The following is a 13,491-nucleotide window of genomic DNA, read 5'->3' on the forward strand; positions in this document are numbered from 1 at the left end:
CTCATAGCGGCTGCACAGAAACTCCGGTCCCCTGCTCCCAGCAGCTGTGGATCCACTCACCGTGGTGTTGGCAGGGCAGGTGGTGAGATGTCAACTACCTCACCTGGTTTGCAGGAGATCGTGGATTCGATCCCGATCCTAATGCCTATATATTTTGAGTTTGCAAGTGTCTCTCTCCCCGTGGTCGCGTGGTTTTCTCTCCCGGGTCCTCCGGTTTTTCCCTCCACATTTAGAATCAACATCGTGTGTTTCGTGTATTTGGCTGCTATATACATGCCCACATGATAAGCCACTTTGTTGAGATATAATTTGTGGCAGCCAGGTCGCTTCTGAAAAAGAGCTATATAGCTCAGTGGGCCTTAACTTGTCAAATAAAAAAATGTTTATTATCATTTATAATTTATTTGTCGCACGTTCTGTAAACCTGGCTGGTTGTCGCGAGGTTGATTTCTGCTCTGCACCGTGCTTCCCGTTTGGCCGTCCATCTCGTGTTTGGTTTAAAAAATGCGACGTTACTTCTGCACCACTGGTCCTGGTGTTTTACTCCGTGTTTATTTAAACGTGTTCGTTACATTGGGGGGGTTATTGCAGTCGCGAGGACAGAATGACGACGCTCTTGCCTGCAACCGCTGTTTTTTTGACGATGACTTCTCTTTCATTTCGAGTATTTGGCTGCTACGCATGTCTACGCAATGAGCCACTTTGTTGAGCTGTAATTTGTGGCCAGGTCGCTTCTGAAAAAAAAGCTGCGTAGCTCGGTGGGACTTACCTGGTAAAAGAAAGAAAAAAAAGCTCAGTTTATGCATTGTATAGTTTCACGACACACGTAGCGTGTTTAGGACTTGTACGTAACAATCTGGCAGTTGGCTCTATTGACTTGAACAAAAAAAACGCACCCAGAGGGTGATAAGAGTCACAGCGTACGAACCGGATGTCCCCCTCTCACCATCGCTACTTACGACGCACGGACTTTGTCCGCCAGACCGATTTGTGAACAAACGAATCGGGACACGACTCGACTCTGCAAGGCGGGAAGGGAAGGGGAGCAACTCTGCACTTCGAAACGGTGCCAACCTTCCCTCCGTCACTTCTGGAGGACTGAGGTTCTGGATGTATCTCTCTCTCTCTCTGAGCGTCAAAAACAGAGCTTGAGGAATCCTCCCCCATGTGTGGTTCCCACTTGGCTGGGGCAGGGAGTCCAACATCCCCCCCACACCCCCAAAAGAGTGTTTTTCTTGGGGGGGGTTTGATCACGCAAACATAAATGTGTCATTAAACCTGCCACCACCAAACAAACAATTTGTAAGGTTTGTCACGTAGAAAAACACATCTGCCAATTCGTTGCTAGTTCAGCACTAACCGGTCTGTTGGAGAGTAAACCCACAACATTTGCAATTCGAATACCGTGACGTTTCACCGGTAATTACAAGAGCCTCATCCAGGCGACAAGCCAGAGTTGTAGAGCAATCCCCCTGTTTCGAATTTAAAGAGGGATACATGTGATGTCCCGTTGCACCGAATTAAAGTTTTCTCGGAGTTTATGTACCCCCCACGCACCAGTGTCAATTGGTGTATTGTAAAGGGCTCGCGTATTGTTGCAATAAAAAAAAACAGAGATTGGGGATTCAAGAGGCCCTCCAGATGGAGCTGGCGGCCCAGGTCACATTTAAGGCTCTCAAAGCACCGCAAGTTTAAATGCGTATCAAATGTATCCTCCGGGCACAAGAATTAAATCAATTGGCTCAGACGAGGACAGAATACACGACCTTGTCGTAATGAGGGAGGCTTTGGTGCAACAGGAGAATGTGGTGTCCCCTATTCGTGCTTGTTCCCTGGTCTATGGTGAACTCCTCTTTCGTGTCGTTCTCATTCTGGGTGTGCATGCTTTATAGCTCTTGCTGCATTTTTACCAAAGTCCACGTGTTTAAGCCATATGTCATAGCTGCGGCTGTGCGCCGGGCGATGGTGGCGCACGCCCGTAACCCAGCGCTGTGGAGGCAGCAGCGGGGATTGGTGGATCACCGCACAGATGTCACGAAACTCCCTTTCCCCTGGGCATCGAGGAGGTGTTAATACCCTGGCTCACCAGGGGAAGGCAGAACAGCAAAAATGTGGACCCCACCTATAACCGTCTGCATGGGATAGAACGTTTCCCCCTCGCACGCGTGTGTCTTTTCCGGTTGCTCCGGTTTCCTCCCACGTGTAAACATTAATTGTTAGTGCAGACGTCGCCTGCCTTCACGCTTGTCTGTGGTTGGCGTCTCTACAACAGCGAGTGAATCCTGTGTGATGCGTTAAAAGCTGACCTGATTATTATTAGTCTTCTTCAGGCAGAAAAAAGTGCTACTTTTTATTATCTTAATATGTATATATGTTGAACTTCCATAATATAGTGTTTTTTTTGGGTTAGATCGTGTAAATATATAAATGTGTCGTTAAACCTGCCACCACCCGACACAGCCAATTAGTAAGGTTTGTCACATAAACAGAACATACCAATTCGTTTCTAGTGTAATGGGTTCGTTTGAGGCGCACAATCTTCTGTGGAGGCAACACTATTTATTAACACTTGTTACACACACTATACATAGGGTGGTAACCACCGACCTACTCTCACTAACACTCGGGTATATTAGCTAGCGTGGCCAAGCCACGTGGACCTTGGCCCCGACCTCTTCGTCTTCAGTCTTCATTAGGCGTCTTCATCCCGGGGGCGAACAGCCCTGCTCTCTCAGCGGCGCCCGCTTACTGTATATGCCTCTCCAGCGTGGCCGGCCACACCTCGGCCACGCCCCCCTTCTCGAACCCTCGAGAAGGCTCTGGACCCCGACCACGTGACCCCCTGGGTCCCCCCTGGACCCTGGCCCCCACCTTGATCTGGTCACGTGTCTGGCCGGGGTCACCCAGAGTGCCACGGCCTGCCACGACCTCCGTGGCACACGTCAACGGCCTCCGCACTGCCCGACCCGGCAGTGACGTTGTGTGTGTGCAGACCCGACATGGTAGTGACGTCATGTGTGTGCAGACCAGACATAGTAGTGACGTCATATGTTACTACACTAGCGTAGTGACATAGAATAGTAATGTAACAGCATAGCGCTGGCTGTTGGCAGGGAAGGGGATCTGCGGCTTACGACAGCCCTGACGTCAGCAGGCCACGTGATACACCAGAGGGGGATCTAGGGGAAAGGTCACAGAAGGGGCACACCGAGAACCTGCGGGGAGGTTCTAGAAAGGGGGCGTGGCCGGAGGCGGAGTCAGGCCACGCTGACAGTATAAGAAGGGCCCTTGTAGGGGACCTCGGGGCTGTTGTGTGGAGTGGAATCCCCGTCATGCTGCTGGAGTCTTCGTCCCCGTTCTTCTCATCGTTTTCACCATCCTTCTTGTCATCGTCTCCGTCTTCACCATCTCGGGGCGTCAGCAGTCAGGCAGCCTACCAGCTGTCCTGACTGAGTAACGTCACCGACAATAAGTGTTAACCCCGATGGAGCTTGTTAATGAAGAAGTGCCTCCAACTCTTATCGTCTCCGAGTTAGTCACTACACTAGTACAGCACACCGGTGTGTTGGAGAGAAAATACACAACATTTACAATCTGTAAATGTAAAAAATAAAAACTGTATTATGGATATTGTTCGCGAAAGCCTCTGTATTAAAATGTTGAACTTCTTTTGCACCTTACGTAGCTGTATTGGCGCACGTGTCGCCTGCCTTCCCACTTGCCTGAGGTTCTTGCCGCCTACTTTTCATTATCATCGTATGTATGTTGAACTTCTTTCACACTAACCGTGCTTATTGGAGGTGCGGAGATAATCGGAGGTGCAGCAGGGATGATCAAGTTCAGCTTTGCTGATCTGCCCCTTTATTCCAATAACAAAATTACATTTAAATTCACCGTCAATAATTTATCCCTGGGGTGGTGGGGGGGGGGCATGGGCACAGCGTGGGCACAGTTGCTGTATGTATCCTGCAGCGCAACCATACATTTGCCGGGAGCTTCTTGAGCACGTGGCGCGGAACGTCGGACGACGCTCCGATAACACAACCCGAAAAAACCCCGTCGGGCGAGAACTTTGCGGCGCAGAGGGACGCGGAAAGAAAAAACCATTGCGGGCGCTCGCAACCACCGGTGCTGCGCACGGCCGTGGCCTCACGTCAACGCGCGTGTGGAGCTGATGACCAACGCACTCGTGATCAGCAGCTGTGACTGTGTTGCCCCATTTACCCACCCGCCCCTCCCACCCCCCTCCGCCACAGGACTTGCTGTACGAAGATGTCCTCTACACGCTCGTGCACCAGCCCGACGTGAAGAAGAAACCAACTCACACCAAGGAATTGATGTGGCACCTCCAGAAGGTTTGTGGTTGTCGGGGGGGGGGGGGGACCCTGTAGCCCTCTGCAAGGATTGCATGCATCCACGACCGTTTTGTGCATTTATGTATCTATGTATGTATGTATGGGTGTGGAACTTATTTTACATCGTACATAGGCAATCATGCTAATTGGAGGTGCAGGGGAAGGACAGCAAACTAAACGCAAAAAGCAGATCTAAAGAAATGAGCTTTCAATCTATAGCTACCAGTGGCTTCCTAATATCGGAAGGAAGAGCGTTCCAGACGGCCGCAGAAGTGCATCTGAAAGTGCGCGATGCGGTGACCGTCTTTGTTCGATGGCCAGTCAAAAGCCGCTGCTGCGAGGATGACCGGAGTTCGTGTGATGGTTTATGTTCCTTGACGAGATCGACGGGGTATTATCTGGACAACTTCATGAACGCTTTCCTCGCAGCCTATTACTGTTCATCAGCTTACAAAGCACCGCCAGGCTCTGCTTGTGCCGCGAGTGTTTATTTATATATTTGTGCTTTTCGGTGTCTTGAGAAGCTTGGGTTTGTTTAGAGGCTATTGTTTACGGGGTATTATTTAGATGACGCTATTGTTTAGACACTGCGATTGAATAGATGCTTTTGCCAGACAGGGAAAAGGCTTTTCTTCTCATTTCATCAGACGGTGTTTATCTACATCATTAGACCTGCTTTGCCAGTACCAAAATATAATAAGGTTTTCCCCTTTTTTCTGGCAACAAAACTGAAACCTTTTTTTTATGAGGATTCATGTCTGCATTAACCACAATACTTGCAGTCAAAATGCAAACAAAAAACATACTCTGATAATATATGCATTGTCCTTGAAACTGATTGGTCCACACCAGAGACAGCTTTCTTTGGAGCCTCGACCCAATTGGTGCTAGACCAGATGACGCCAAAAGGCGTACAGCTCAAAGACAATGCACTATCAGCCCTCATTACTTTGAGCTGTACGCCTTTTGGCGTCATCTGGTCGAGCACCAATTGGGTCGAGGCTCCAAAGAATGCCGTCCCTTGGTGTGGACCAATCAGTTTCAAGGACAATGCATATATTATCAGTGAGTTTTTTTTGCATTTTGACTGCAAGTATTGTGGTTAATGCAGATATGAATCATTGTAAAAAAAGGTTTAAGTTTTGTTTCCAGGAAAAAAGGGGGAAAAACCCTATTATGGTGTTTATCTGTTTAAGGTTTTCGACAAGAGTGCATCCGACCACGAATCCATTCTCAAGAAAGTGGAATCTGCAGAGGTACGTGTCCAGATGCTCGACCCGCTCTCTCTTTCACTCTCTCTCCGTCATGATTATAATTTTTATGGCAGGCAATACCATCATCATCAATACCATTTACGTTTATGTAACGGCGTCTAAATGCAACGGCGTCTAAATGCAACCGCATTTGCTGCTGGGCGAAGGCCTTCCCATGCCACCGTCGTCGCAGCTGCCAACTCTCCCGATTCCGCGATGCGACAATCCACGCGAGCGCGGGCGTCCATCGCTCCATCTCTTCTGGAGGACTTCCTCTCGGACGCGTTCCGTTAGTTTTGCTGCCACTTCCTTCACGAGTCTCGATCACCTTACAGTCACGTCTCCTGCCCAAAGCCTCCACAAGTTTGAATCGCGTCACCAGCCGGTTAGATGTTCTCCAATCCACGTGCTCCTTCTCTCTCTCTCTCCGTCTCTCAGTGTAATTCCAAGTGTCCGTCAACGTTTATCACAATAATAATAACAACAACAACAACAATAATAATAATCGGTGCACAATGCTTATTTGTTTGGGGTTGTCTTTGTCTACACCTCCAGGCCCCAACGTTTTCTCTGAAGGTGACCGTGAGCAGCGCTCACAAACTGGAGCCGAAGGACACTGATGGTGAGATGCGACGCCAACTTGAGCCGTAGCCACTGAGCCGTGGCCACTGAGTCGTAGCCACCAAGATCAAAGGATCGTCCTCCTGCTGGAGGCAGCAGCTGTCCTGGGGAAATCTCCAAATATTCCCAGGAGCATAATAATAATACCGCCCTGAGAATAATTGTTTAAGGGCGCTTCATACATTTAATTAATATTATTAATCTACGACACGCCGCTCAAGACGAAACGTATTGCGAGAAATATCTTCCTTTGATATTAAACTATTTCAACCATTTTTTATTTCACCAGGTAAGGCCCACTGAGATAAACAGCTCTTTTTCAGAAGCGACCTGGCCACAAATTAAAAGTCAACGAAATGGCATATCACGTGGAAATTTATAGCAGCCAAATGCTCTAAACGCATTTTGATTCCCAATGTTGAGGGAATTGCCGGAGGACCCGGAGAAAAATCCACATGGGAGAGAGACATGCAAACTCCAAATATGCAGCAGGCATCGGTGTCGGGATCGAACCCACGACCTCCTGTATACCAGGAGAGGTAGTTAACATCTCACCATCGTGGCACTCTAATCCGTAGCAACCGCTGTTGCCTAGGGAGCTACGACACATGTCCTTGCGTTGATTTTACAATCCGGATTTTACTTACGACATGCAGAAGCCTGCTACAGCGGTCGCCTGCCGCACTTACGACAGATCCTAAGGGAATGCAAAATGCAGTTTGCCACAGTTGTCCGGAGCTCGCATACTCAGCACCACGCGGAGGTTTCCCTCTGCAATGGTAAGCCGCATGCTGTTAACCCTTTTCCATTCCGAAACATCTGCAAGTTATAGGGTGGGTGTCCCGTTCACCGCTGAATCTCGGAACGTGCAAGCGGCTGAGCATTCATTTTATTCAGAGAGTTGCAGTAGCGCCGTTATTTTTAAAGACGCTGTGCTCACCGCGGAGAACTGTAGCGACACGACCGCCATTCTATGATAGCTAGCGCCAAAATGTGCCACACGCCCTCCTGCGTGGCCTTTTACTTCTGATTCCGTTTGGATGACGTACTATACATGTTCGCCATCAGAATGGAATCGCAAGTAATACTGCTGGCGTACACATATGTCATCGGAATGGGAAAAGGGTTAAGGCTGAACTGACCTGCGGCTTTAAGGAACCCACGATAATCCCCGGGGTGTCAATCACCATCGCTCCTCTTCACACAGGGACCAACAGCCCGTACTGCACACTGGGCATCGTCCACGGAGTGGCAGACGCCTCCAAGATGACGGAGGACATGCTGTTCGAAGCGGACCTGCTGGAGAAAACGAACCGGCAGCAAAAGACCCTGGAGCCCGTTTGGAACGAGACGTTTCTGCTGTACGTGACATAATCTGAATATTTATTTACACTGGAGAAATCTGATGAGCTTATGCAGCTCTTATTCACAAATGTCCAGTAGGTGCAGGTAAGAAAGTTACACCAAACAAGCCAAAAAAACGATAGGAGTGCAATATACAAGAAAGGTAAATAAACCACCCCCATCCTCTTCTTTGGTTCTTTCGGTAAAGTCACGTAGAATGAGAATAAAATAATAAATTGATAAAATAAAATAACACAATAATATTCTCACGACGTTTCGGCCACAACACAAGCTGCCTTCATCAGGTGAAGGGACGAGACTGTCTGGTAGGACAGCGCTGACAGTCTCGTCCCTTCACCTGATGAAGGCCGCTTGTGTTGTGGCCGAAACGTCGTGAGAATATTATTGTGTTATTTTATTTTATCAATTTATTATTTTATTCTCATTCTACGTGACTTTACCGAAAGAACCAAAGAAGATGAATCATTGCAGTCAGGAAAGCTTTAAATCGAAACACCCCCATCCTACCAGACAAAGCCCACTGAGGCATTCACTTCGTTTTTAAAATCTCGGGAGGCAGCGCTTGGCCCCGACATCTCTCGTACACTGTTCCGATGCACAACTGAGAACGTTTGTATCCGCGGGCCGTGAGAAGGCACTCGGGCTTGTGTGGATATGGCGCACGTGCACGTACGCATTCCACAGGCAAGGACGCGGCAAAGGTGCAGCCCTGGAATTTGCTTTGCTCGCGCCACTGATGTAACCCAGAGGACGACTGGCGACATGCGGCTTCCTTAGCTCTAACCCAGAGGGCGACTCATGGAGTCTCCATGAGGACTCTCCATGAGGACTCTCCATATGGAGTCTCATAGAGTCTCTCTCCATGGAGACCCCTCATGGAGACTGAATTAACACCCCCGAATGCCATTCGCTGCTTGCATACGGAGCATCGACAGAGCTCAATGCGTTGAACCAGCATGGCCATTGCGAATCGAGGCAACCTTAGACGTTGTAGGCACAAAATTGACAGCTACACGCATAACCTTCGAACTGTGTAAATGGTGGCCTTATCAAAAGTGTGAAAGTGTGCACCTACATTTTAAATATAACGATAACTTGGTTGGAGCGGTGGCACAATGATTAACGCACTGAGCCAGTGAACCGAGTTAGATTCCCGACGGCAAATAGAACAGCGTTGGCGAGTGATCTCTGGACTGGCCCTGAGCTCCCACCTTTACCAACGCACAGTGACCACAGCGTGGTAGAGTCTGGTCTAACAGCCCCAGTGACTGACATGCCTTGGGGCGGGAGGCCTTCACCCAGCCAGTGGATTCATTGACAACGGGCTCTGAATTATTACAAATGACTAATCCTTATATATATATATTTTTTATCAAAGCCTATTTTAGAACCGTGGATTCACCACAGCTAGGAGCGGTGGTGCATACTTGCAATTCACAGCCTGGGTGTACGGAGGTGGTGGATCACACAGGAATGGCGTGAGAACACAACCAGTATGACACCACGGGGTGGGCTGGGACTGCCTTGTCCAAGCTTGCGTTTGACATTGACAAATCGTCAGGAATCTAGTTTTTTGTGCAATTTGTACTTCTACACTTTATTTATGTCTTTATTTTTAGCGACTTGCTTACCTTTCCCTCTATCTTGCATCGTCTTTTGTATTGTTTGTTATGTAACACGCTGACCCGCCACTGCTGATGGGTCAACGAGCTTCACGGCTCATTGGATTCCTCCAGGATAACTAAATATGCTGAGTCTGACATGCAGACAGCAGGCTCTGCAAGTAGAACTAAAACCCAGGGCGTCGTTACAACGCTCGCATGTCATCTCGCTGGTCGGGTGAAAAAACGTGAAATGACGAACCGTGATGACGCCCCGTCTTCTTGTATCGCTTCAGGGAAGTGGAGTCCATGGAGAGCGATCTCTTCTGTCTCTACATTTGGTGAGCATGTCGTCTGAAACACCCCCCCCACCCATCCCATACCTGTCCAGATTACGGGACAGTGCCTCTTAGAGATAAATAGGACGTGAGTCTGTCACCCAGAGTTTTACGGGTGAGCAGCAGGGCATTCTGACAAGGCAAGGTACTGTACAAACAGTCACGCTTCAAGTTATTTGTTGAGTTTTGCAGCCAGTCTGGGCCAGCATTGGGCAAGGATGCAGCATCACCACTCTGTACCCAACGGGAAGGGCACAGACGATAGGTATTTCTTGACTTAACAACGAACAGTATAACAGCGAATATATAAAAAAATAACAACAAACAATTACATATATTCTGGCATGCACAATTTAAACAATATGTAACATATATACAATGAATAATAATAATTAAAATAACAATTTATTAAAACTTAAGATCTTATCGAACCAGTTTATGATTTAAATAGCGGTAGAACTGACCAACGTTTTTGTGATGTGTATCGGTTGGCGATGCCACAGTGTCCACATCCGGCTCGGCCCTTCCTCGCGTCGTGCCTTGTGCTTAGTTATGCACCGATATTGAACATCCCTAGCGCCGTACGTAGCCAACCGTGACTCATGTACCGCGGCCCAATGGCGGACCTCCCTCGTTCATTGCGTCCGGTCGCAGACTCGGGTTGATTCCCCCCCTCTCGTCGCAGGAGCCACCACCAGTCGTCGATGGTGAAACAGCTGCGGAGAGTCAACTCGTTGGCAGGAGTACGCAAGTGAGTCAATTACTCAACTACTAAAGGACTTGGCAGGAACCCCCTTTTTTTAAAAAAAGAGTGAGACTCGGTGAGGCTTTCCTGGAAAAACAAGGGCAATAATAATAATGATGAGAGTATTTTTCTAGCTCAATCATTGTAGACTACTTGCCGATATGAGACCGAATGGGGGGGGGGGTGGGGGGGGGATACTCTCGGACGCCGATAACGAGTGAGAGACGTTTCAACGATGGCGGGGAGACGGGAGTCGCCCATCTGAAATTCCCCTTCCCTGTTCCGTGACGTCTGCAAGTTGCGGGGTGCGGAGTGTCCCATTGCCTCGCCGAATCTCGGAACGCGCCAGCGGTTCGGCGTTAAAGTTTATTTAGAGGGTTCGAAGCGTCGCTGTTGTTTTTAAAGACGTCGTTACTCGCCGCAAGGAACCGTAGTGGCAGGACCGCCGCACTCTACGATAGCTGGCACCAAAACTGTGCCGCACGTCCTCCCGCCATGGCCTTGCGGGAGCCTCGGTACGCCTTCGGACCTGAAGACGTATGTGTACGCCTTCGGAACGGAATCGGAAGAGAAACTGACGATGGCCATGTACGTCATCGGAATGGGGAAGGGTTATGTTGAGCATAATCCATTGAGGGAGGTGAACGCGGTGGACAGTCATGCATGTGCACAGCTGACTTTACAATCCACCACCTATTCTTTGGGTGTTTCGGTAAAGTCAAGTAGATAGGTTCAAATAAAATGAAAAAAACTACGACGTTTCGATCACAATACAAGCGATCATCATTCACTTGATGATGATCGCTTTACCGAAAGACCCAAAGAATATGAATTCGTGCAGTCACGAAAGCCTTAAGTCAAGATTTAATCCACCACCTCACGTTTTAATAATGCCTGTCGTCAGATCAACACAAGATTCAGCAGTCACGTATGAAGCATTCGGTCCGCATTTTGACACTTTGCATTCTGATCGTCTGTCTGTACAGAGTAATGCGTGAATTTGCCACTCAGCCGGTAATGTCCAAATGATGGGCTCACGTTGAGGGCGAGAAATGAGACTGTGGTTTGGGAAATACTTAAACGGAAAGTGATTTCTAAGGAGACTTTACCAATTAGTCTAACAATTATCATGACCCTTAAATGTGAGCGGATGCTAGGGATGGACGTTTGGTAAATGATTGTTTGAGAAATAGCTCGTTATCGTGCAACGTTGCTCACGTGTTATTTTTTTTAATTCCCGTGCGTTCTCTTGCAGCATGGGCAAGATTGTGATTAGAAATTCGCTCAAAGCAAGAACGGAAAATGTTGACGTCTTCCTTGGACGACTGTGTTTGCCACTGAAGGTACGAACCGTGAACAAATTAATAGGCTAATCGCTGCTTGTTATCACCAAACGTTGCACTCGAATTGTCAATGTTGTGGGTTTACTCTCCAACACACTGGTGTGATGAAGTAGTAACTAATTGGCACGCTTTGTTTCCGTGACAAACCTTACTAATTGGCTGTCGGCTGATGGCCACAAATGATAGCTCAACAAAGTGGCTCATCACGTGGAAATTTATAGCAGCCAAATACTCTAAACGCGTGATGTTGATTCTAAATGTGGAGGGAGAAACCGGAGGTTCCAGAGAAAAATCCACGCGATCACAGGGGGAGAAACGGAGAGAGACACGCAAACTCCAAATATACAACAGCAGGCGTCAGGGTCGGGATCGAACCCGCAAACCTCCTGTATACCAGGCGAGGTAGTTAACATCTCATAGCCCGCGGCCGCGTGTCGGCACAAACCGGCGCCGTGCTAATGTCAGCGTTGTGCTCCGCGTGCCCCCACGTGCCCCTAGGGTTTCCCGTGCGGGCCCCACGAGATGTCCTACAAACTCCAGCCACGCTCGCGCAAGTCCACCGTGCGTGGAGACTGCAAACTCACCACAACGTTCGTGGTGGAAAGCCAGGTGCGCGTGCATGCGTGCATGTGTGTGTGTGTTTGTACACGGGCTGTGGAGGGGCCTAAGCATGTACAGGATGTACGTATTTATGTTAAACTTATTTCGCGCCATACGCAGCCAACCGTGCTAATCGGTTGGCTGCGGGGGAAGGACAAACAAACTCAACACAAAGAGAAGTTCTAAAGAAATTGGTTTTCAATTTGGATTTAAAACAGCAATACCCCGATTAACGTCTCCCCCCCCCCCCCACTCCGTTTTAGGGTGTTTCGCAAATACGTCGTCACTTTATTATTAATATTACTATCTAATTTGCGTCGCCTCAACCCGCCCACGCTCACATCGCTGACAGCATCACCGTCCGTCCTTTCTCGTTATCTGCCGCCTCTTGGCCTTCGCCTCCACCACGATCCACCACCACCACCACCCACCACCACCACCACCCACTACTACTACGACTACTACCCTGTAAACCGCTGCCATTTACATCATTTCGATATTCACCGTCGCAGCTTCCAGGAGCGCATCTGCAACGCAAACCGGGGTGTTACAGTGTAGTATACAGTAGAACCTTGGAGATCGAACGCCCCAGAACTCGAACAATTCGGTGATAGAACAAAATTTTCCACCATTTTTTGCCCCGGACATCGAACAAAAATTCGGAGGTCGAGCAACTTGAAAGAAGCTGCGTGGGCCGAGACGTGTAGCCATGGCGACCGAGACGCGTAGCCATGGCGACCGAGACGCGTAGCCATGGCGACCGAGACGCGTAGCCATGGCGACCAAGACGCGTAGCCGGGGCGACCGAGACGCGTAGCCATGGCGACGAGACGCGTACCCAGGGCGACCGAGACACGTAGCCATGGCGACCGAGATGCGTAGCCATGGCGACCGAGACGCGTAGCCAGGGTGACCGAGACGCGTAGCCATGGCGACCGAGACGCGTAGCCATAGCGACCGAGACGCGTAGCCATGGCGACCGAGACGCGTAGCCATGGCGACTGAGACGCGTAGCCATGGCGACCGAGACACGTAACCAGGGCGACCGAGACGCGTAGCCATGGCGACCGAGACAAAGGCGAATGAGCCAGTTCACGCGTAGCTCTCGCCCAGTGCGGACCCGCCAAGAACATCGTTCCGTTAACTTTTTCCTCACCACCTTCCACTCAAGCCATCCACTCTCCTTACTACAGGTAAAGTGAAGTTCAATGTTCATTTATTATATTAATTGTAACTGTGTTTCTTGTTTTGTTGTATGCTTTTATGTACT

General features: G+C 49.1%; 1 protein-coding gene across 1 annotated transcript in view; it reads left to right on the plus strand.

Moving 5' to 3' along the window:
- Positions 1–13,491, plus strand: part of LOC116949753 (BAI1-associated protein 3-like) — a 66,409-nt gene that overhangs the window by 15,382 nt on the left and 37,536 nt on the right. Inside the window, exons 2-9 of the mRNA XM_032967387.2 lie at positions 4,257–4,355; positions 5,552–5,611; positions 6,164–6,230; positions 7,437–7,590; positions 9,492–9,536; positions 10,219–10,284; positions 11,534–11,621; positions 12,120–12,230. Of these exons, the coding sequence (XP_032823278.1) occupies positions 4,257–4,355; positions 5,552–5,611; positions 6,164–6,230; positions 7,437–7,590; positions 9,492–9,536; positions 10,219–10,284; positions 11,534–11,621; positions 12,120–12,230 (690 nt within the window). The remainder of the gene's footprint in view (positions 1–4,256; positions 4,356–5,551; positions 5,612–6,163; positions 6,231–7,436; positions 7,591–9,491; positions 9,537–10,218; positions 10,285–11,533; positions 11,622–12,119; positions 12,231–13,491) is intronic.

The sequence above is a fragment of the Petromyzon marinus genome, chromosome 37 (assembly GCF_048934315.1).
Source record: "Petromyzon marinus isolate PM22_M1 ecotype Great Lakes invasive population chromosome 37, UKy_Petmar_22M1.pri1.0, whole genome shotgun sequence".
Classification (NCBI taxonomy): Eukaryota; Metazoa; Chordata; class Hyperoartia; order Petromyzontiformes; family Petromyzontidae; genus Petromyzon; species Petromyzon marinus.